A 24,444-nucleotide genomic window follows, 5' to 3' on the forward strand; every position below is an offset into this window, starting at 1 on the left:
GACTGAGTAGACTCAGATTATATTCATTGGAATTCAGAAGAATGAGGAGGTATTGTATAGAAACATATATAATTATGAAGGGGATAGATAAAGTAGAAGTAGATGAAACTAGGACAAGAAGGCATAGCCTCAAGATGAGGGAACGGATTTATGTCTGAATTGAGAGGGAACTTCTTCACCCAGCGGGTTGTAAATCTATGGAATTCCCTGCCCAGTGAAGTAGTTGATGCTACTTCAGTAGGTGTTTTTCAAGCTAAGATAGACATTTGTTTCAACAATAAAGGAATTAAGGGATATGGTGAATGGGCGAGTAAGTGGATTTGTATCCACAAAAAGATCAGCCATGATCTTATTGAATGGCAGAGCAGGCTCGATTGGCCAGATGGCCTACTCCTGCTCCTGGTTCTTATGTTCTTATGAAAGGTGACCTCATAGAAGTTCACAAAATCATGAGGGGCATGAATAGGGTGAATAGCCAAAGTCTTTTTCCTAGGGTGGGGGGGGGGGGGTCCAAAACTAGCGGGCATAGATTTTAGGTGAGAGGGGAAAGTTTTAAAAGGGACCTGAGGTGTAACCTTTTCATGTAGAGAGTGGTGTATTTATGGAATGAGCTATTAGAGGATGTGGTGGAGGCTGGTACAATTACAGCATTTCAAAGGCATCTGGATGGGTACATGAATTGAAAGGATCTAGAGGGATGTGGTTCAAATGCTGACAAATGGTATTAGGTCAGATTGTGAGGTCTGCTCAGCGCAGATGAGTTGGACTGTAGGGCCTGTTTCTGTGCTGTATGACTATCTATCTTTGGCTACCTTTTATGTTATCTCATCAGTAAACATTGTCCTTCAGTTTAGGATTATTTTTCATACATACACTGACAACACCCAGCTCTACCTCACCACCTCTTGGCTCCCCCTCACCACTCCCGTCTGCAATTTCAGATTGTTTAAGTACATTCATTACAGGTTGAGCAGTAATTTCATCCACCTGAACATTGGGAAGGCTGAAGCTGTTGTTTTGGGTCTGCACTCAAAGCTCTGTTCCCTTGCTACCAATTCTGAAAACAATAGAACATACCAGACTGATCACAATTTTGGTGCCATATTTAATGCTAAGATTAGCTTCCAGCTTCAAATTCTTGCCATTACTAAGACATCTATTTCTGTCTTCATACCATGGTTTGGAGATGCTGGTGTTGGACTGGTGTGTACAAAGTTAAAAATCACACAAAACCAGGTTATAGTCCAACAGGTTTATTTGGAAGCACTAGTTTTTGGAGCGCTGCTCCTTCATCAGGTGGTTGTGGAGTGTAAGATCGTATGACACAGAATTTTAAAAGTTCTGCGATTTACATATGAAAGAACTAAAACCAATATATTCCTTCTAAAAGATGAGAGACTTAACAAACAATCCAGGTCTTTTTCAATATATTTCAGTATCATCACACTGTGAACTTCTGCGTTAAATTGCGTGTCTTACAATCTTATACTCCACAACCACCAGATGAAGGAGCAGTGCTCCAAAAGCTAATGCTTCCAAATAAACCTGTTGGACTCTAACCTGGTGTTGTGTGATTTTTAACTATCTCCATATCATCACCAACATTGCCTCTATGCCTTGGAACAGTTGAAAGCATCTGTTAGACTTTTACTACCTGTTGAGTTGATTATTCTAATGCATACATCGCTAATCTCCCATTTCTACCTTGATGAACTTGAGGTTATCAAAACTATTGTTTTCTGAGTTTTACATTTCACCACGTCCTGTTCACCAATCACAATACTCTCATTAACTTCCATTCAAGCAAAATCCTGATCTTAAAATCTCATCCTTTTTTTAGAATCTCTTCCTAACACTATATTTTCCTAAGAGATAGATTTTTTGGTCTCTCATAAAACCTGAGGATATGGGAGTGAGCAGCAATGTGGGGTTAAGGGCCAATGATCAGCCATAATCGTATTGAAGGGTGAAAGTGGTTATGCCTCCAGCTCCACAACACGTCCATAGCTGAATAGGCTGGGGCTGATTTCCCTGGAGCGTCGGAGGCTGAGGGGTGACCTTATAGAGATTTATAAAATCATGAGAGGCATGGATAGGGTAAATAGACCAAGTCATTTCCCTGGGATGGGGGAGCCCAGAACTAGAGGGCATAGGTTTAGAGTCAGAGGGGACAGATATAAAAAAGAACCTAATGGGCAACATTTTCATGCAGAGGGTGGGTACATGTATGGAATGAGCTTCCAGAGGAAGTGGTGGAGGCTGGTACAATTGCAACATTTAAAGGGCATCTGGATGGGTATATGAATAGGAAGGATTTGAAGGGATTTGGGCCAAGTGCTGGCAAATAGGACGAGATTAGGTTAGGATATCTGGTCGGCATGGATGAGTTGGACCGATGGGTCTGTTTCCGTGCTGTACATCTCTATGACTCTAATATCTCTGCTGTCTTAAATGCATAGATTCCCTACCACCTGCAAGTTCCCCTTCAAGCCACTCACATCTTGACTTGGAAATATATCACCATTCCTTGACTGTCATTGGGTCGAAATCCAGGAATTTCCTCTCCAATGGCATTGTGGGTCTAACTACAGCACACACACTGCAATGATTCAAGAAGGCAGCTCACCACCACCTTCTCAAGGGCAACTAGTGATGTGCAATAAATGCTGGCCCAGCCAGCAGAGCCCACATCCCACAAGTGAGTAAAAGAAGTACGGATTTTAATCACTGCATCATTGATGGCCCTACTTCAGTTACCTGGAATTCCTTCTCTCCACCTCCCTACCTTACCTTGCTTCTTTAAGAATCTCCATAAAAGCTACATGTTTTAATAGCTTGGAGTGGTGATCAGATTTAAAAGCCTGGATCTGGTGAAGTGGATGTATACATCACTGACATACTCCAGCACTGATCCCTGTGGCATTCGACTATGTACAAGGTGTCAACTTGAAAATGTCCACTGTAGTCCAAAGATGTGCAGATCAGGTGAACTGGCCATGCGAAATTGCCCATAGTGTTCAGGGACGTGTAAGTTAGGTGCTTTATTTAGGGGAAATGCCGAGTAATAGGTGTAGGGGCAAGGGTCTGGGTGGGATACCTTTCGGAGGGTTGGTGTGGACTTGGGTCAAATGGCCTGCTTCCACACTGTAGGGATTCTAATTTTCTGTTTCTATTAGTTAACCAATGCTCTATCCATGCTAGTACACTACCACCGACTATGTAGGGTCTTCTCTTGTTGGGTAACCAATCATATATTACTTTATCAAGTGCCTTCTGAAAAATTCAAACAGATTACATCCACTGTTTCCCTCTATATCCTGCTTTTTACCTCCTCAAAGAATTTTAGTGAACTTGTCAGGCAAAATTTTCCCTTCATCAAATCCTGCGGACTCTGTTTGGTCATAACATATGTTTCTAACCTGATCTGCTATTACTGCCTCAATAATTGACTCAAACATTTTCCTAGTAAGAGACATTAAGCTAACTGGCTTAGTTACCTGCGTTTATTGGTCGACTTTCATTCCTAAATAAAGATGTGGCATTGGTAGTTTTCCAAACATTTGACAAAGTGACACTTTCCCACAATCTAAGGATGCCTGGAAGATTACTACCAGTGCACTGACTATCTCCGTAGGTGACTCACTTACAGAATCATAGAGTCACAGAGATGCACAGCACGGACACAGACCCTTCAGACCAACCCATCCATGCCGACCAGATATCCCAACCCAATCTAGTCCCACCTGCCAGCACCCGGCCCATAACCCTCCAAACCTTTCCTATTCATATACCCATCCAAATGCCTCTTAAATGTTGCAATTGTACCAGCCTCCACCACATCCTCTGGCAGCTCATTTCATACACGTACCACCCTCTGCGTGAAAATGTTGCCCCTTAGGTCTCTTTTATATCTTTACCCTCTCACCCTAAACCTATGACCTCTCGTTCTGGACTCCATGATCCCAAGGAAAAGACTTTGTCTATTTATCCTACTCATGTCTCTCATGATTTTATAGACTTCTATAAGACCACCTCTCAGCCTTGACGCTCCAGGGAAATCAGCCCTAGCCTACTTAACCTCGCCCTATAGCTCAAATTCTCCAACCCTGACAACATCCTTGTAAATCTTTTCTAAACCCTTTAAAGTTTCACAACATCTTTCCGATAGGAAGGAGAGCAGAATTGCATTCAATATTCCAACAGTGCTCTGTACAGCTGCAACATGACCTCCCAACTCCTGTACTCAATACTCTGACGAATAAAGGAAAGCATACCAAACGCCTTCTTCACTATCCTATCTACCTGCAACTCCACTTTCAAGGAGCTATGAAGCTGCACACCAAGGTCTCTTTGTTCAGCAACACTCCCTAGGACCTTACCATTAAGTGTATAAGTCCTGCGAAGATTTGCTTTCCCAAGATGCAGCACCTCGCATTTATCTGAATTAAACTCCATCTGCCACTTCTCAGCCCATTGGCCCATCTGGCCAAGATCCTGTTGTAATCTGAGGTAACCCTCTTCTCTGTCCACTACACCTCCAATTTTGGTGTCATCTGCAAACTTACTAGTGTACCTCTTATGCTCTCATCCAAGTCATTTATATAAATGTTAATACACTAGGACATATCCCATCAGGTCCAGGGGACTTACCCCCTTCCTTTTATTGCCAGCTCCCTTGAAAGTGTAGAGGTTTTGTGGCCCCAATTACATCACAGTGTTTACCCTTACCACAGCCCAAAGATCGGGACAATTGTTCCTTGTGTGAAACAGTACCATATATTGTTTATAATTTTAATGCTTCAGTGAAGGGGGTTTGCCATTTTTGGTTACTTGAATTTTTTTTAAAATGATAATCCCACACTAATTAGTATTTACAAAATGGGAAGTTGCATTGTCTCTCATCCTTGGGGGGGCTTTTCTTTGAGTGGTCTTGGACACTGGATTCCATGGCTGTTTTCTTGAGTGTTGGGCGTATCAGTTGCCATCCAACCAGCTGGTGGCAGTCGCGGTGCAGGCTGTGCAGGATTTTGGCTCTAATTCACCCGCCTTGGAGAATGTCGTGTGGTTTTCGCATGGGATGGGGGAGGCAATGGCAGAAGTGTGGGTGCAAAACAGAAAGGGGATGAACTCTTAACTGTTAGGGTGGATGGCATTGAGGGAGTTGAAGAGGGGCAACATGTGAGTTCTTAGTGTAGGAGCGCAGAACTATTAAAGTGCAGAGGGTGGCCATTTGTCCCATCATGGACCACTGGCTCTCTCACGATCAATGCAACTAGTACCACACCCATTCAGGGGGGTAGATAGCTCTGAAGGGCTGAGATGTTTATTCTGTTTCTTCCTTTCCACAGATGATTGCCGAGGTCACACAACACCAGGTTATAGGAGAAAGTGAGGACTGCAGATGCTGGAGATCAGAGTCGGAAAGTGTGGCGCCGGAAAAGCACAGTAAGTCAAGCCGCATCCAAGGAGCAGGAGAGTTAACGTTTTAGGCATAAGCCCTTCATCATGATGAAGGGCTTATGCCCATCCAGCCACACTTTTCACCACCAGGTTATATAGTCCAACAGGTTTATTTGAAATCACAAGCTTTTTGAGCACTGCCTCTTTGTCAGGTGAAGTCTCTTTATAGCATATTTACTATAAATTCTGTGTCCTATAATACTGCTCCACTAGCCAACTGATGAAGGAGCAGCGTTCTGAAAGCTTGTACTTCCAAATAAACCTGGCAAAAACAAGGACTGCAGATGCTGGAAACCAGAGTCTAGATCAGAGTGGTGCTGGAAAAGCACAGCAGGTCAGGCAGCGTCGGAGGAGCCAGACTTTAATCTGGTTTTGTGTGATTTTTTAAACTTTGTCCACCCCAGTCCGACCTCCAATCATGTCCTAGCTCAGGTTACCACGAAGCAGCCTCCTTCTCAATATCAAACCCTTGCCTGGAATGATGGCGATGCTCTGATTAAACCACCATGAATATTCTCTCAAAAGAGAGAGTAGCCCTACAGGGCTCTGGATTTACCCCCGATTCCACCTGCACTCTTTCACCTCTGCAGGACTGCACCTTCTCCTTTAGCCACTGTGCGTTATTTATTTCCAGACAGCAATAATTCAAAATCCTTTCCACCACACTCTCAGGCAGCACATTCCAAATCCTGATCCCTCCACCTCATTCCTTTTTGCCAATCGCCGCCACCCTCTCGCTAATGATCCTTCCACCAGTGGGCACTACCGACCCATGTCCAACACCACAATCAAAACCCTCTTGGGGAGGAAAAGCTATCGCAACACCTTCGCTCTACCTCGATATAACGGAGGTGCCTCGACCTCCTGCATACAAACAGAAAGCGCTGGGGAAACGCTGTTAAACTACTGTCCTGTTTGATTCCCAGGGTCAGCAATATGTGGTCGCCCACCTCCTGGTGTTTTCATTTTGTGTTGGTGCATTCGACGCCGTTGGAATAGAGGAGAGAGCCTGCTGTGTTGGATGGGTTATTACTCTGCTCAGATTCCTTGTTTTCCATGTAGGCAGAGGCAGAGGGAGGTGAGGTTATTGCCAAATCCGGAAGTGACGGTTTTGGAGCAGGTAGACTCCAGGACAACCTGCAGAGTTTCTTTTTGTCTCTAACAGTGGGGATAAACTGGCTGCAATGGATACAAGGCAGAGTGCACTGGTTACATTGTCTCTCCTCTGTCTGTTCACAGGTAAAAACGCCAACTCCTTCAGTAACGTCGTTGGGAAATGCTCTTCCACTGTTTTTACTTTTTATCTCCTCTTTGTGTGTGTTTTTGTTTCTTTATTCCACCTCTCCTTCTCCCTTTCTGTTTTCCTCATCGCGCAACTTTTTTTGTTCTGATGGCAAAATTTCGTCTTAGTTTTCACTTTTTCTCCCTCCCTCCCTCACTCCCTCCCTCACAGGAGGTTGGGATTCATCGTGGTTTGCTTGTATTCTTCCTCCCCCCTCCCACCCCAAACCCCCATTTAGCACTGAAACCTCTTTCTGCTTAGTGTAGGTCACCTCAGGGAGCGGCGTCGGAGGTCTGTCTCTGTCTCTCTCTGCCTTTTGTACTTATTATTCATTAATGCCTGCCAGCCAGCTGTTGTTGATGTTTAACCTTGCTCTTGGCTGGATCTCCTTTAAAACATTGCAGTCACTCTGTGTAATCTCGGATCGAAACATTGCTGGGTCTTGTCCTGTGCTGTTTATGTTTATGTTTTGTGTGATCACCAAGTTGCGTAGACTCTGTGATGTGTGTCTGCCTGTATCTTATAATTAAAGACTGAATTTGTGTGAAGGCTAGCAGCTGTTTTGAGAGGGAGGAATTTAAACAAAAAATAAAGCAGTTCATGATACTTCACAGCAAAAGTTGAAGAGTTTTGTACCACATCTTGGATGTGTGTGTCTTTATTTTCAAATAAATGATTGTGAGCTGATTGGTGTGAGTTGACAGCTTTCCATTGTCCTGTTAAAGCTGATTGTGTTGTCTGTCTGTGGACAGTGGTATGGAAGGATGAAAAGCAGACTGCAGCAATAATAGGATTGCCTAACAAAATCCTCCCTTTTATTCTCCCCATGTTAGACAATGCCTGAGCCTTGATCATTGAGCTGGCTGGATGGGAAATTGCAATGAGGCAGAATTGCTGGTGGGAGGCAGAATCTGTTGGAGAGTTCAGAGGGCAAAGTCTGAAAGGCATTGTAACAGAATCGCGCTTAGCAACAACTTGGATTCGTGTAGTGCCCTTTGATGGGATGAAAATCCTTTTACTTTGTCAGTGTTTGGTCTTTGCAAATCTTGCAGGAGTCTATTTCATTTTGAAAGACAAAAGTAAAGCTTTTTATACAGTTAAGAGGTGTCTTCAATTCCTAAATGAAAACTTTAAAAAATCTGTAGTTTTCAGCTGCTTTGTTTACGACGAATAAGAATAGTACTGACCTTTCAGAGGGTGGGGGAGAGGTCACAGGTTTTGAAAGCTGGAGAAAGCTTAAAGTTGTACAATTGACTCAAAATTGATATTTCAAACTCACCCGTGTGAACTGAACTGGCGTAATCAATCATTGAAGCCTTGAGGCTTGTACATATAGTTTTCGATACTGATAAAGTGCCCAACCTACATATGGAAAATTTTCCTTCCCTATCTCATTGATAATGTTTAGCTGGAGTATCAACAGGGGTGAGGTGCAGATCTGTCACTTGTGATTTTGCCCTTTGGCAGTTCTAGAAAACTGCTTGCATTTAAGTAGCACCTTTCATGCTTCAAGCGCTTCACAGTCAGTTTAATTGCTTTTTGTAATGTAAGAAACATGGGGACCAATTTGTACACAGCAAACTCCCAAACAGTTTGCGATGATTACCAGAAAATCTTGTGTTCGGTGATATGAAAGCAGAAATTGCTGGGGAAACTCAGCAGGTCTGACAGCATCTGTGAGGAGAAGGCAGAGTTAATATCTCGAGCCCAGTGTCTCTCCATCAGAACTCAATCAGACTGTGTTTAGTGATTTTGGTCAAGGGATAACTATTGGTCAGCAAAAGAAAGAAGAAAAAGAATCATTAAGCCTGAATTCTTAACATGAAGGCCAGCACTAGTTCATTCCATTATTTTTTTTAAAAAGGTTAGGTCAATTCCAATGAATCAATGGAGGGATGGGCTTGTGTTAATTGTTTTATTGTGAAACCTGCTTAGAAAAGCAGAATGTGATTAAAATAAATAGACAATGGATACTTGAAGGGTTGGAAGTTGTTTTGTTAAATGCCTTTCATTGTTTATCAGTGTTACTTCCTCCTCACTGATCCATCCAGAGAATAAGTTTTGTATTTCACTAATATGCTGATGCTAAGCAAGCAATTCAAATGAATCATGAAACAAGTTAGCAGCTGATTATTTGAAATTATATAATCACATTAGCTAAAAGCAGCCTGACTTTCACATGAATACCCCAGTCTGTTTCTAGTGAATGTGGTCAATGCATTGCCTCAACTATCCATCTGGACATGGAGAGTGGGTACGTTCTGTGTCTTGCATGCAGTCCTGGTGTTAGCATACACTGATCCATCCATTCCCCTGTCCCAAATGTATTGCGGAGGAAATGTTGCACTGTCAGAAGTGTCTTCTTCCAGATGAAATGTTTTATAGGGGTGTTGACATTCTTTTCTTCCTTCTGCTCGAGATGACTAATGTCATGTACTGTTATTATTGTAGGTCACTGTGGCGGATTGAACCAGAACAAGGGCATACCATTTAAAAGGAAGGGAGTTGCCAATTAAGATGGAAATTAGAGGTTTTTACCCCCACGAAGGGCCTCAAGTCACAGAGATGTATGGAAACAGACCCTTCAGTCCAAGTCGTCTATGCTGACCAGATATTCTAAATTAATCTAGTCCCACTTGCCAGCAGTTGGTCCATATCCCTCTGAACCCTTCCTATCCATATATCCAGCTAGATGCCTTTTAAATGTTATAATTGTACCAGCCTCCACCACTTCCTCTGGTAGCTCATTCCATACATGCACTACTCTCTGTGTGGAAATGTTGCCCCTCAGGTCCCTTTTTAAATCTTTCCCCTGTCACCTTAAACCTATGCGTTCATGTTTTGGATCCCCCTACACGGGGGGTAAGACCTTGCCTATTCACTGTATCCAGGACCCTCATGATTTTATAAACTTCTATAAGGTCAACCCTCAGCCTCTGATGCTTCATGGAAAATAGCCTCAGCCTATACAATGGCATGCTGCCTCACAGCACCAGGGTCCCAGGTTCGATTCCAGCCTTGGGTGACTGTCTGTGTGGAGTCTGCACATTCTCCCTGTGTCTGCATGGGTTTCCTCCGGGTGCTCTGGTTTCCTCCCATAGTCCAAAGATATGCAGGTCAGGTGAATTGGCCATGCTAAATTGCCCGTAGTGTTAGGTGCATTAGTCAGAGGGAAATGGGTCTGGTGGGTTACGTTTTGGAGGGTCGGTGTGGACTGGTTGGACCGAAGGTCTTGTTTCCATACTGTAGGGAACCTAATCTAATCTAAACAACCACTCTACAGCTCAAATGCTTTGGAGCTGTCTTTCACTGAAAGCAGTGGAAGTGGGATTGTTCGTTTATGATCTAGTTTTCTGTGTTTTAGTAATCCTGTGTTGGATTGTTATATTTCAGAAGTGCTGTAGCTCTGAGGACTGTAGATTTATTTTGATATATAATTCCATCTTTCCACATGTCCTGAAGTCAAGATTCTTAGATTAAAATGACCTCGAGTTTTCTGCTTTGCTCCAGTTTGACCAGAGTCACTGTTTGCCATGGTGTCAGATAACAGGTCAGTTTCTGTAGGTAGTGACTCTGGCTACAAGCATGATCCCAGCTGGCAAACCGGTATAGCAGGTTTTTGTTTAAATGTATTTAAGAGCTATGTGGTGCAAGTATCATGCTGAATCTTTTCAAAATCCACTGGCAATAATTTACCCCTGTAATGTAGCAATGTTATTCAGTACCATTGCATCAGCACCAATCAGCTTTGAAAGTTGTCAAAGCCATTGCTGAATGTTGTGGCTCTCTTCAGTCAGTTCCCTGTATAGTAATGAAGTGATTATGCCAGTAACTCAGAAAGCATGAGTTCAGATGGCTGAGATAGATTGACTGTCTTGTTAGTCAAGAATCTTAAGTGTATCGAGGAAGAGGCAGGGACATTGAAATGAGGCCACAATCCGATCGGATTGAATAGTGCAGGAGTTCTGGGAGGCTACGCCTAGTTCAGACGGATGCAAATCAGTCCTTTTGAAAATCTGCAAGCTAACAATTTGTATTTATGCTTCACAAGAGCACTGTATAAAACACAAGTTTGACAGTGAGCCACGTTAGATATTAAGGTGGATTAAGCTGCTAAAGTGGGATTTGAACCCCGGTACCCAGAATATTAAATGTGTTTCTGGATTAGTAGTTTAGTGATGATACAACCAGGCCATTGTCTCCCTTTATAAATGGAGTGGTTAACAGCAGGAGGCTGAACAAGTCAGAATTTGAATAGTGCAGATACCTTTGAGATTGTTTTGAGACTGTCTCAGTTAAAATTATCATGAAAATGTTGCTTTGCTGTTAAAATCCTACAACCAATAGTAACTTGCATATTAATATTGAGATTAATGTGACATTTTTGATGTGGTAATGCATTCCAAAGCACTTGCAGAACTGATTACCAAATTTTAACATAAAATCACACCAGGACAGGTTAATAAAAGCTTAGATTTTTTAAAAAATGGTTACTCATGGATTGACAGTGTCTCTGGCTAGGCCAACATTTATTACCTATCCTTCATTGCCCTGAGGGCAGTTAAGAGTCAACCACATTGCTGTAGGTCTGGAGTCACATGTAGGCCAGACCGAGTAAGGATTACAGATTTCCTCCCCTAAATAGCAATTTCCAACAATTGATTAATGACTATCACAGGAGTCCTAACTCCCAGATTTTAATTCAAATTCTACCATCTATTATTGCCGGATTTGAACTCTGGCCCCAAGAGCATTAGCTGAGTTTATGGATTAATAGTCTAGTGATAACCCCACTAGACCATTGCTTTCCCACCTTAAAGCATCTTAAAGAAGGAAACTGGTTTACTAAGGGAAGCCCAGAGCATGTGCACCAGGCAGTTGGAGGTACAGCGGTGAAAATTGAACGTGAGCAGGAGGACAGAGCTCTTTATAAAATCCAAAAGACCTGCAGACACCGTACAAATTGCTGGAAAATCTCAGCAGGTCCAGTGACGTGCTGAGCTTTTCCAGCAATTTCTGCTTTTGTTTCAGACAGGGATCTTTGATTGTAGGAGATTAGAGAAGTGGAAGGCTACATAGGGGTTTGAAAACAAACAAGGTTGGACAGTTTGAGATTAAGGTCTTTTTTTCTTCTTACTTACTTACTTATTTACTATTCTCTCTGTGAGGAAGGAAATTTGCCACTAATCTGGCCAAAAGTGGTTCGCTCTGAAATGGCCTGTAAGCTTCATAAGTTATATCAAAACTACCTGAGGATAAAACTCAGCACCTCATTTTCAGGTTAACTCAGGATGGCCAAAACAGTAACACATATAACCTAAGATTGGTTAACTGTATAATTCTGACATGCATTGCCCATGCAACAGTGGCCCTCCAAGCCTGTCAGACCATGGGGCAATGGCTGGAATAGAGCTTTGATGTGTAATCTTGAGCCACCATTGAGAATAGTTCAAAATGATCCCAAACGTCTATAGAGGCCGAATCAGCTTTAGCCTTCATACAGGCACAATACCCTCAAACACATTTGAGCCTCAACAAGATGTTAACCCCTTCCCCCCTGCACCTAACCAGTTTAATCTTGATTAATCACCTAGTTCCTGTTTCAAATGGTGGGATCCTGCTGTGTATAAATTGACATCTGAGTTTGCTACACTACGACAGTGGTCGTGTGATCGTGTTTGGATTTGGTTAGCTGTATTGGCTGGATGGCTGGTTTGTTCAGCAGAGTGATGTGAATGGTGTGGGTTCAATCTCTCTTCTTTCGTTCTTCTCTTGCTGTCTCGCTAGGAGAGAGAGAGACACTTCTCCCTTTACTTCAACTTACTTCATTGGCTTGAGGAGCTTTAGTACATTGAGGTTGTCAAAAGAGTTAATGTGCTTTGTAACTGTAAAAAAACTTCTAGGAGAAAGTGAGGACTGCAGATGCTGGAGATCAGAGCTGAAAATGTGTTGCTGGAAAAGCAGCAGGTCAGGCAGCATCCAAGGAGCAGGAGAATCAACCGTTCGGGCATGAGCACTTCTTCAGGAATGAGGAGAGTGTGCCAAGCAGACTAAGATAAAAGGTAGGGAGGAGGGGCTTGGGGGAGGGGCATTGGAAATGCGATAGGTGGAAGGAGGTTAAGGTGAGGGTGATAGGCTAGAGTGGGGGTGGGGGTGGAGAGGTCAGGAAGAAGATTGCAGGTTAGGAAGGTAGTGCTGAGTTCGAGGGTTGGGACTGAGACAAGGTGGGGGGAGGGGAAATGAGGAAACTGGAGAAATCTGAGTTCATCCCTTGGGGTTGGAGGGTTCCTAGGTGGAAGATGAGGCACTCTTCCTCCAACCGTCATGTTGCTATGGTCTGGCGATGGAGGAGTCCAAGGACCTGCATGTCCTTAGTGGAGTGAGAGGGGGAGTTGAAGTGTTGAGCCACGGGGTGGTTGGGTTGGTTGGTCCGGGTGTCCCAGAGTGTTCTCTGAAACGTTCCGCAAGTAGGCGGCCTGTCTCCCCAATATAGAGGAGGCCACATCGGGTGCAGTGGATGCAGTAAATGATGTCTGTGGATGTGCAGGTGAATTTGTGGCAGATATGGACCAACCGACTCCCACAGCTACCTAGATTGCACCTCCTCCCACCCGGCCCCCTGTAAAAACGCCATCCCATATTCCCAATTCCTTCGTCTCCGCCGCATCTGCTCCCAGGCGGACCAGTTCCAATACCGAACAACCCAGATGGCCTCCTTCTTCAAAGACCGCAATTTCCCCCCAGACGTGATCGACGATGCTCTCCACCGCATCTCCTCCACTTCCCGCTCCTCCGCCCTTGAGCCCCACCCCTCCAATCGCCACCAGGACAGAACCCCACTGGTCCTCACCTAGCATCCCACCAACCTCCATATACATCATATCATCCGTCGTCATTTCCGGCACCTCCAAACGGACCCCACCACCAGGGATATATTTCCCTCCCCTCCCCTATCAGCATTCCGAAAAGACGACTCCCTCCGTGACTCCCTTGTCAGGTCCACACCACCCACAAACCAAACCTCCATTCCCTGCACCTTCCCCTGCAACCGCAAGAAATGCAAAACTTGCGCCCACACCTCCCTCCTTACTTCCCTCCAAGGCCCCAAGGGATCCTTCCATATCCGCCACAAATTCACCTGCACCTCCACACACATCATTTACTGCATCCACTGCACCCGATGTGGCCTCCTCTATATTGGGGAGACAGGCCAGCTACTTACGGAACGTTTCAGAGAACACCTCTGGAACACCCGGACCAACCAACCCAACCACCCCGTGGCTCAACACTTCAACTCCCCCTCCCATTCCACCAAGGACATGCAGGTCCTTTGACTCCTCCATCGCCAGACCATAGCAACAAGACAGCTGGAGGAAGAACGCCTCATCTTCCGCCTAGGAACCCTCCAACCACAAGGGATGAACTCAGATTTCTCCAGTTTCCTCATTTCCCCTCCCCCCACCTTGTCTCAGTCCCAACCCTCGAACTCAGCACCACCTTCCTCACCTGCAATCTTCTTCCTGACCTCTCCGCCCCCACCCCCACCCCAACTCTGGCCTACCACCCTCACCTTAACCTCCTTTCACCTATCGCATTTCCAACGCCCCTGCCCCAAGTCCATCCTCCCTACCTTTTATCTTAGCCTGCTGGACACACTTTCCTCATTCCTGAAGAAGAGCTCATGCCCGAAACGTCAATTCTCCTGCTTCTTGGATGCTGCCTGACCTGCTGCGTTTTTCCAGCCACACATTTTCAGCTTTGTAACTGTAAAGTCATGAAAATGCTGTCTCAATTAATTGCTGTTACAGCTCAGCAGGATTAGCAGCATCTGTGGAGAGAAATCAGAGTTAACGTTTCAGGTCCAGTGATCCTCAGAACTGAGGAAGTGTTGAGGAAGGGTCATTGGACCCAAAATGTTAACTCTGATTTCTCTCCACAGGTGCTGCCAATCCTGCTGAGCTTTAAAAGCAATTTCTGTTTTGGTTTCTGATTCACAGGATCCACAGTTCTTTAGTTTCTATATACATTAATCTTTGATATTCCAAGTACGATCCATCAGAAAACAATTTCTAGGCCAATACCTGGAATGGTTGGGTTGTCTTACATGGAAATATTGGCCAAGTTTGCATCTGCTGGAGTCTGGAAGAATAAGATCCTGAGGGGTCTTGCAGGTGGAGATGGAAAGGATATTTCTTTTTAGGGCTTGGTGTTTGAAATAGGAGCCCTCATTATTTAAAAACTGAGTAGGCAAAATTTCTCAAAGGGTTATGAGTCTTTGGGATGTTCTTGTAATGGCAATTGAAACTAATTCCTTGAATATCTTAAAGTGGAGGTGGATAGGTTCTTAAGGGTTTAAAGGTTATTGGATAGTAGGTGGGAATTTGGATTTGAGATTACAATCAGATCAGCCGACATCTTATTGAATGGCAGGGCAAAGTGACCTTCTCCTGCACTCTGTTCATCTGTTTCTATCATTACTCCTGTCTGGAACCATTAGGCAATTCTGCAGAATTTTCACTTGGTTTCACTGTGTGTAAAAGTTTTTATTTGGATAGTACAGGTTGTTCTATTGCAATGCGAGTTTCATCAACGTGAATTCATTGTAACGTGATTGACAAATTGAGGATACCGTATCTAAAGTGCAAACTTTTAAAACGTCTGTTGGCTGTAATGCAATTACACTGCCAAGACTTTAAGCGTAGTTTCTAAAGCATGATTTTTCTATACTGCAGGCTGATGTAAGAATGCACTCGCTGTGTTATAGAAGAACTGACTGTACAGCTGATATCACGTGAAGTTTTAATCCCATGTCTGTTTCAAACTGAGTGGTACATTTTCCAAATTCTGTCCTTGCAGGAGATTTTTCACATAATATTAGATTTCAAATGATTAATGGACTTGGTGCCACTGGAGTAATCTTTTAATTTAAAAACACTACTTTTTTGTTACCGCAAAGACCTTTTCGAAAGTATTTAACTGGTTGGAGTGCAGTCGCACATTTTAATTCTGTCTGTACACTTACACAATTCTGTTATACCCCATAATTTGTGTATTTTATTTAAATTGTTCCTCCCACTGCTACTGGTACCACTCCTTTAATCACAATAATAATTTAAAGTGTTCAGTAACTCATTACTACCTTGTTATTCTCCTCCTCTGACTCTTGCAAATATGCAGTTTAGTCAGTCTGCGTGTGCTTACAGTGAAGTGATTGCAGGCACTTGTATGTCTAGCAGGTCATGTCTTTTAACTTGCTTTTGTGGTCAATGGGGCTGGGGTTGAATTAGTTTTTGGGGAGCTTGGGCGTGGAGTGTAGTGATGTAAAAAGCAGGGTGATATATAATGTGTATGCTGTTGTGTAACTCTTGGAACTGGTCGTTTAGACATGGGGAAGGATATGGCTGTGATTGGAAGGCAGAGTGCCTGTTGGGTGCTGAAAGATCAAAATAAACACTTGGCCTCATTGATTAATCATTGTGACAGTGGAATGCAGAATTAAGCAGCCCGAAGTGTACAAAATATGTCTCATTAAAGGGGGATTATCGTGAGGGATTGTATTCAATTATTTATCTTTTTGAATAACACAGAGCTGCGTTATGAAGTGGTTTTTGTACACTTTCTCTGGAGAGAAGCAATTTGCCTGACCCAGACATTTCTATGTTCTTCCAGCCTCCTGCTTGTCTGACCCAGAAATTTAGCTGATTCCTCACAATGCCTGCTGGTCTGGTCACTAGGTTTGAAATGCCTCCTGTTGGGACGGGCTTGATGGAGCAGAGTTGAAGGCAAGGAATTGTACCAACCCTTCAGGCAGCTCAGAAACTGACCATTTTATTGTTTCTGGGGCTTTTTTTATTAACAGTTCCAGTACTTTGGGTATCAGATCTTGCTATCGAGATCAGTTGTGAATTGGAGGATTCGTTCTGTGCTTTCTCTCTTGCTCATCTTCATGGTATTAAAATGGAAGTGTGAACGAATGCAAGCACAGAGAATGCTGGAGAAACACAGCAGGTCTGGCGGTTTCCATGGAGATAGGAACAGAGTTAATGTCAAGACCAGTACGACTCCTTGTCAGAACTAGTTCACTTTGATTCTCTCTCCACTGACACCGACAGACTTGAGTTTCTCTAGCATTCTGCGTGTTTGTTTCAGATTTCCAGCATCCAAACAATTTTTACTTTTTAGGATGAGCCAGTGTGTTGATGTCTGTCTTTTTTTTCAAAAAATTGGTGCCAATCTGAGCCTTGAAAGGCCAGTCTGCGTCACCACGTTTAGCATTCGCTCTCCTTGCTCTTTGAATTGATTAATTGATCAGTCTAACTACCCTGGTTCTATCAATAAAGTTCGTGAAAGTGATTCATTTTCGAAGGCTTTGCCCAATTCCCTTTCGGAATTCACTATTTGTATCTCCTCCCACCAGAGAATGTACTCGGGATTGTATAAAATATGCAGTCATGAACTCTTCTGAGGGAAGGACAACACTCTGAACAATGCTATTTATATGTGGCACCTTTTAAGCTTATCAAAATGTTACAAGGTACTTCAGTGTAATCGGACTAAATTTGACATCAAGCCACAGATGACCAAAAACTTGGCAAACAAAGTGGGTGCACTTTTTTTAAAGAAGGAAAGTGGGAGATCTAGGGAAGGAATTCCAGAGCTTCTCACTTTGGTAGTTCATTACTGCTGATTTTCATGTTGTTTCTACACTAGCTGGTTAACTCACTAACTGACCCATTGGGTCCTCTTAACCTTAACAAGAAGGAAATAACTTTTTGTCATGATCTGTTCACCTGTAATCTACATGCTATACATTAGATCATTAACTTCATAAAACATCCCCTTATAAAAGATTTTTATAAAAGTATAGTTCTATATAAGCTTAACTTTTTTTAAGCGCAGAGGATGTTGTGAATAATTGTTGTTAAAGTAGTGTTATCTTGAAATCCCAAGTCTTTAAATATCTCAAATGTTGTTGTCATTTGTGTAGAAGTAGCAGTTATCCTCATTGACGCTTTTGACAGTAAACTCTGGTCCAGTGTAAAATATCCCGACATGCAGCAAGTTGTTTTCATGTGTGACTCCGTGGTCTAGATTAGAGTGGTGCTGGAAAAGCACGGCAGTTCAGGCAGCATCCGAGGAGCAGGAAAATCGATGTTTCAGGCAAAAGCCCTTCATCAGGAATAGAATGTGACTCCGTGGTCCCAAGTCATAGGTTGAAGTACTGATCCGCAGACCTGAGCAGGTAATAGAACTGCTGCAGTGTGGTACTGAGAGCGTGCTGCTCTGTTAAAGGTTTTCAGCTTTTGTCTGATCTCTTTGATAGGTTTGAAAGGATTTCACAACCATGTGTGAAGTAAAAATCACACAACACCTCGGATGTAACCTTCTGAAGGAGCGTCGCTCCAAAAGCTAGTGTGCTTCCAATTAAACCTGTTGGACTATAACCTGGTGTTGTGTGATTTTTAACTTTGTACACCCCAGTCCAACACCGGCATCTCCAAATCATGTATGAAGTAGAGCAGGTCAGATTTCCCCTATTGGTCAATATTTCTCCCTCAACTAAGGTTGAAAAGTGAGAGTCCTGGTAATTTCTATCACAGCTTCCTGCTGCTTGGTCCTTGCAATACAATGAGGTCATTGTATGAATTGAACTCTGAAAAAGTTACGTTGTATCCATTTCAGTTTTGAGTAGCGATCCAGTGATGTGATAATGTAAGTGGTTTTCAGTGAAGGGAGGAGCGTAGGGTTGAGGGCATATCATCAGTTATGATCATATCAAATGGTGAAACTGAGTGGTGGGTTGAACTGTCTTCTGCTGCCATTTAATTTGTTTGTTTATGTGCCTCTGAGAGTTAGGTTGTAAATGCATTGTCTCATTCTTCAAGTTTTAGTTGTTGGAGGTTTTACAAATGTAACACTTCAATGTTTCTCTTAAATTTTGTTTAAGCTTATTCTGCCATGGGATGTGGATACCACTGACCAGACCAGTACAAGTGATCCCTGGGTTGAGATGGATTCCATTCTTGAGTCAGTTTCTAAGTCAATTTGTACACAAGGCGGAAGACAGTGCGGGACAATGTTAAATAGCTGTTCACGAGTACAAGGAAATGTTACTTGGTCGAATCTTTAAAATTACACTCCTGTGTGGGTTTCCTTTTGTAAGTAGAAAAGGGGAGGCAATGGCCTAGTGGTATTATTGCTGGACTGTTAATCCAGAGACCCAGGTAATTTTCTGGGAACCTGGGTTCAAATCCCGCCACAGAGGATGGTATAATTTGAATTCAATACATATCTTGAATTAAGAATCTAACGATGATCATGAAGCCATTGTCAATTATCATTAGGGAAGGAAACTGTCATCCTTACCTGGTCTGGCTTACATGTGACTCCAGACCCACCGCAATGTGGTTGACTCTTAACTGCCCTCTGGGCAATTAGGGATGGGCAATAAATGCTGGCCTAGCCAGTGATGCCCTCATCCCTGTGAATGACTGAATTAAAACAAAAACAGTATAGATGTTTATAAGTCGGACACTCATAAATCAGGGACCGCCTAAATGTGTTGCCCATCAATAACTCACTTTGAAGTGAATGACGTGCAGTCATTTCAGAGGACAGCTGAAGAATTGAACACATTTTTAAAAGGCTGACTATACATGTAAGCCTGGCTGGGTATGGATGGCAATTTATTTCCCTGAAACATGTTGGGAACGGAGGAACAAGAGTACCTGCTCCACCACTTAACATGATCATGTCTGTTTGAACATATCAATATATTTTACCCACCCTGTGCCCATAATTTTTTACATCACTAGTAATCTTAAACCTATCAACCTCTTTCTTTTAATATCCTCAAAGACTGGGATTGTGGGATAGAGAATTCCAAAGTTTAACAACCCGCTGGGTAAATAAAATCTCCTCATCTCCGTCCTAAATGGCGTCTTTCTTATTTTTAAACTGTGCCCCCTGCTCTATACTCCCCTAACAGGGGAAACATCTGACCTGTAACTATCCTGTTTAGCCCTTCAAGTGTTTTGTAATTTCATTAAGATCACCTCTCATTCTCTGATACTCCAGATTTAATTTTCCCAGTTTCTCTTCATTGAACAGTCTGATGAACATTCGATAAACTCCCTCTTATGTCAAAGCAGGCACAGGAAGGATATTATTGCTAATTAGCTCTTTCCTTTCTCCAGAGTCTAGGTAGAGTGGTGCTGGAAAAGCACAGAAGGTCAGGCAGCATCCGTGGAGCAGGAAAATCGGCGTTTCGGGCAAAAGTCCTTCATCAGGAAATGTCAATTTTCCTGCTCCTCGGATGCTGCCCGACCTACTGTGCTTTTCCAACACCACTCTAATCTAGACTCTGATTTCCAGCATCTGCAGTCCTCACTTTCTGCATCCAAGTCTAACATACACTTTCTTTAATCTTGTAATTCATCACCAGATATGGAAGTGGTCATTGAGCGGGCACTTTGGCCAAGCCTTGCACTGATTGCGAATCCTAACGGAGGAGTTGAGAAGCTCCGGAGACAGTGGGAATGAATTCACAAAGCTGGAGTAATGGGTGATGGTAGGATACTTAGTGCACGGGTCTGGAATGGTGTAGACCAGCTAGAATTCTGACTGGACCAGGACTAAAATGGTGGGCCCTGTAATTGCTGGTATCCTGATGGTAGAAATGTAACACGATGTGCATTGTGTCAGTGATATTTCCATAGGGATAGGCTGGGCAGTGTAGCAACCAGCTGCACAAAAACCAAATACACAACACTCAGTAGCTGGTTAGTGATAGATAAGGCTGGAAGGTTATCAATAGGAATCACAGAGCCTAATCTCACTCCATTCAGGAAGGAATATGTCATGTGATGAAGTGATCAGCAAGTTTATTACTGCTGAGCCTGAAGCGGTACATTTCCGTTGCTTGGAAGATTAACATTTTCACATCATTGATCACATTGATATTCATTCCATCAGAACCCTGTCAAAAAACTCATGCAAGTCCTTTTGAGCAGTATTTGCAGCGATGAACTTTGCTTCCTGGGTGTAAATGTGCAAGGAGTTTATAGTCTTATTTAGACGAAGAGTCTGGGATTATTAATCCATCTGAAAATGTATCCTTTAACTTGCACACACATTGCAGCACATATGATGGTGTCTGGCACGGCACAGTTTGCCCCAACAGTTCTCAAAGTATTCTGGTCCATGCTGTTAACTGGTTTTGACGATCGTGTGTGCAGCTGCTCTAAAGAGCTTCTGGTTTTGTTTAGGGTGAAACTAGGTTTAAGGTTTAACTAAGCAATTGACGATTTTGGTTCCAGCATTTAATTGGGAATCCCCCAGTTGGTGAACAAAACACAACTTAACAAGCCTTTTTTTGAAAAGGAGTGTTCTGTCCACTGTCTGGACTCTAAAACACAAATTTGACTCTTTTGTTGAGTTGCCTGCGGCAATGAAAAGTGTTAAGCTTTGGTTAAGGGGTGACATGTGACCTTTTCTGATGAGGGGAAGCCATGCAAACACAAGGGGGCTGATTGGTTCAAGTTGTAAAGTCACAACTGATTATTATTCTTATTATTTTTAACTGTTGAAATGGTTTATTGATGACCCTGTGCTTGGTAGTTGGCGATTTGCTGAGTGAAATAAAATTTTCTCTTCCTAGCTTGAAGCAATTTTAGATTTTAAAATTCTGTATTTTGCCTTTCTGATTCTCCAGTTTCTTTTTTTTAATGTTTCTGTAGAAGTAGGCTCCTCCCTCTCAGTGTTATCAAATCCAGAAAGGAATGTGATGGAAAACAGGCTTCTTTTTTTTTAAAAAAGAAAAAACAGCAAAAGCACTGTCTTTTGGTGTCTGGTCTTGGGTTTGTATAAGGGTAATGTCATGGGAATTGATCTTGGATTTACTGTCACAAGATAACATGACACAACAGTATCTCTTCTCGACCCACTTCTACAGAAAGAAGCAAAGATCTGTTCCTCATTATAACAGATTCTTTGTCTTGCTCCCTTGACCATTTAAAGTCTTTTATTGGGCGTTTCTTTACTCAAAATAAATACAGGTCAATCTTTAAAGTTGATCTACTCCTGATTTGAATTGTCACAGTATATTACACGTGGTTCTGGTCTGTATAATGTGAAAAAAATTGTACGGAGCAGTGCTGATGGAAGAAAAATTAACATCAATTTGGATATTATTCTGTTTCTGAGCCACCAGTTAAGACTGGTGACCCTTCTTGTGGAACATTTTTAAGGAGTGACTTGATTGGGATCTTTTAAATGTATGAGATATTTTGACAGAATCATTTAGAGTATACATCTCCACTTGTGATAACATCAAAAACTAGGGGTCACTAAGCAATCATGCAAATAATTCAAAAGTTTTATTGTAAAAGGAGTGGTAAGAATGTAGAATACTTGAACTATTAATTAGTTCTTTGTTTAAATGCACTTAAGCTAGATAGGACATTGTGAATAAAAACCGAAAGAGCTGTGGATGCTGTAAATCAGAAACAAAAAACAGAAGTTGCTGGAAAAGCTCAGCAGGTTTGGCAGCACCTGTGGAGAGAAATCAGAGTTCATGTTTTGAGTCTGGAAGAAGGATCATTGGACCTGAAATGTTAACTCTGATTTCTCTCCACAGATGCTGCCAGATGTGCTGAGCTTTTTCCAGCAATTTCTGTTTTTGTTTAGGACGTTGTGGAGTTTGTGGTTTGGATCCATTTTCTTGGATCCTATTTTGATATCTCTTTAGGTAACTCGTGGCCTGGGTAAGGTTTCATCTAAATTAAAGTGACTGTCGTCTGATTGTGTCCCAGGTTACTACAGAACTCCTCCCTTTTTGTTTAGCCTGTTAATAATACTCTACTTTCTCCATCCCTGTCTCTATTTGTGACTATTCATGTCTCTGTTGTGCCATCACCAACATCGTTATCTCATTGCTCGACATTTGGGATACAGAAACCAGAAAGGTGACCAAGGTAGGTGAAACCATGTGTGGGGCACAGCATTGGTATGAAGCAATCGGCTCTGTTTCAGCCGTGCAGCATTCTATGTGAATGCGGAGTATTTGGCTGCAGATTGAGCAATGGCTTTCATCTTAATAAGTTCAGTTTCATTTCAGATGTGTAATCACTGATAACAAAGCAAACTGATACCTCTTACAGTGAGAAGTGAGATTATTCCCTTCAATTGAAGTCAAAGGATTCAAATTTATTTTTGCAAGTATAATGTTTGAACACAGGAGAATCAGTGCAGGTTGTAACTTGGAGAGCTCAGCCAGTGTTGTCTTTGAATACCTTCATATGTGAAGGTGAGCTGGCACCGAAGGCCTGTCACTGCAGTGGCCGTGGTGTGGCGAAGGAGACTACCAGGCCCATGGTGGACCACTTAACAGGAAGGAATGTAAAGTTGAACTTTTTAAAAATATTTCTTTATTTTTCTGCCTTGATATTCCAAGTTTTGGTTTATTTTTCTATGTTTTAAGATGGCACCGGAGAGTGTCGACACTATACAAAACTTTTCACTGTATTTTGTAGCAAAATGCACATAATAATAAATAAATCAAATAATTGCCCTCATCCTCCATGTGAAGACATCCAACTGAGAACCTCTAAACAAAATTGCACAGTTTGAATAGATCAAACTAGCTTCCATGGAGTTGTTAATTTATGATTTTTTTTTAAAAACAATTGTTGGAAATGCTGGCTTTCATAATCTAGAGGATTGGAATATAAAGACATTGAAATTATGCTGCTGAAATTAAACAAAACCCCACTTGGAATACTGAGAGCAGATCTGGGCACCACACCTTAGGAAGGATATATTGACCTTGGAGGGAGTACAGTGTGAGTTTACAAGAATAATACCCAGACTTTGGCGATTACGTCATGTGGAGACACTATATAAATTAGACTCATTTTCTCCAGAATTTAGAAGGTTGACGTGTATGAACTGATTGTAGTTATCAAGTTATTAACAAGAAAATACAGGGTAGATAAAGATAAATTATTTCCACTGACTGACAACCAGGGTGCATAGTCTAAAAATTAGGGCCAGACTGTTCAGGAGAGATGTTAGGAAGTACTTCTGCACATAAACAGTGATAGATGTTTGGAGCTCAAATGACAGTGGGTGCTGAATTGTTTTAAATTTAGGATAGATAATTTTTTGTTAAACAAAGGTATTAAAGGGTGTGGCCAAAGGCAGGTTATATGGAGCTGATGAAGGGCTCATGCCCAAAACATTGACTCTCCTGCTCCTCAGATGTTGCTTGACCTGTGCTTTTCTAGCGCCACACTTTTTGACTCCTTTTGGGGCTAGACCAGAGATCAGCCACAATCTCATTGAATGGAGGAACAGGCTTGAGGGGCTGAATGGCCTACTCTGTTCTGGTTGTAAATTTTTGAAAATGGAACAGCTACAGTTAAATTAGCAAATATACCTGGGTCTGACCATCAAATGGTACCTGGACTATCTGACAACGTCAGTGTTCAGTACTGTAGAGGGGTTCATGGATGGTGACACCTGCACTCTTGAGTCCGGAAGGACGTGGTTCTCAGATTAGTGACATTAGATCTGATTTGGTTTCTCCTCACCGCTTGGCTTACCACAGTTGCATCTGATGAAGACAGCAAGTAGGAGTGGCCAATGAACAGTTTTTTTTTGGAGACCAATGCCTATCTTTATGGGGCAACATCCACCATCAT

General features: G+C 42.5%; 1 protein-coding gene across 2 annotated transcripts in view; it reads left to right on the forward strand.

Moving 5' to 3' along the window:
• The first annotated feature begins 6,262 nt into the window (after positions 1 to 6,262).
• The window catches only part of cxadr (CXADR Ig-like cell adhesion molecule), a 104,141-nt gene continuing 85,959 nt past the window's right edge, over positions 6,263 to 24,444 (forward strand). The window contains exon 1 of one of the 2 annotated variants that reach the window (XM_087992464.1): positions 6,263 to 6,699. In XM_087992464.1, the coding sequence (XP_087848590.1) occupies positions 6,645 to 6,699 (55 nt within the window). In that variant the 5' untranslated portion in view covers positions 6,263 to 6,644. The remainder of the gene's footprint in view (positions 6,700 to 24,444) is intronic. The other variant, XM_087992463.1, reaches the window with a different exon arrangement.

The sequence above is a fragment of the Chiloscyllium plagiosum genome, unplaced genomic scaffold (assembly GCF_037043375.1).
Source record: "Chiloscyllium plagiosum isolate Xiang-an unplaced genomic scaffold, Cpla_swu_hap1 HiC_scaffold_12, whole genome shotgun sequence".
NCBI lineage: Eukaryota > Metazoa > Chordata > Chondrichthyes > Orectolobiformes > Hemiscylliidae > Chiloscyllium > Chiloscyllium plagiosum.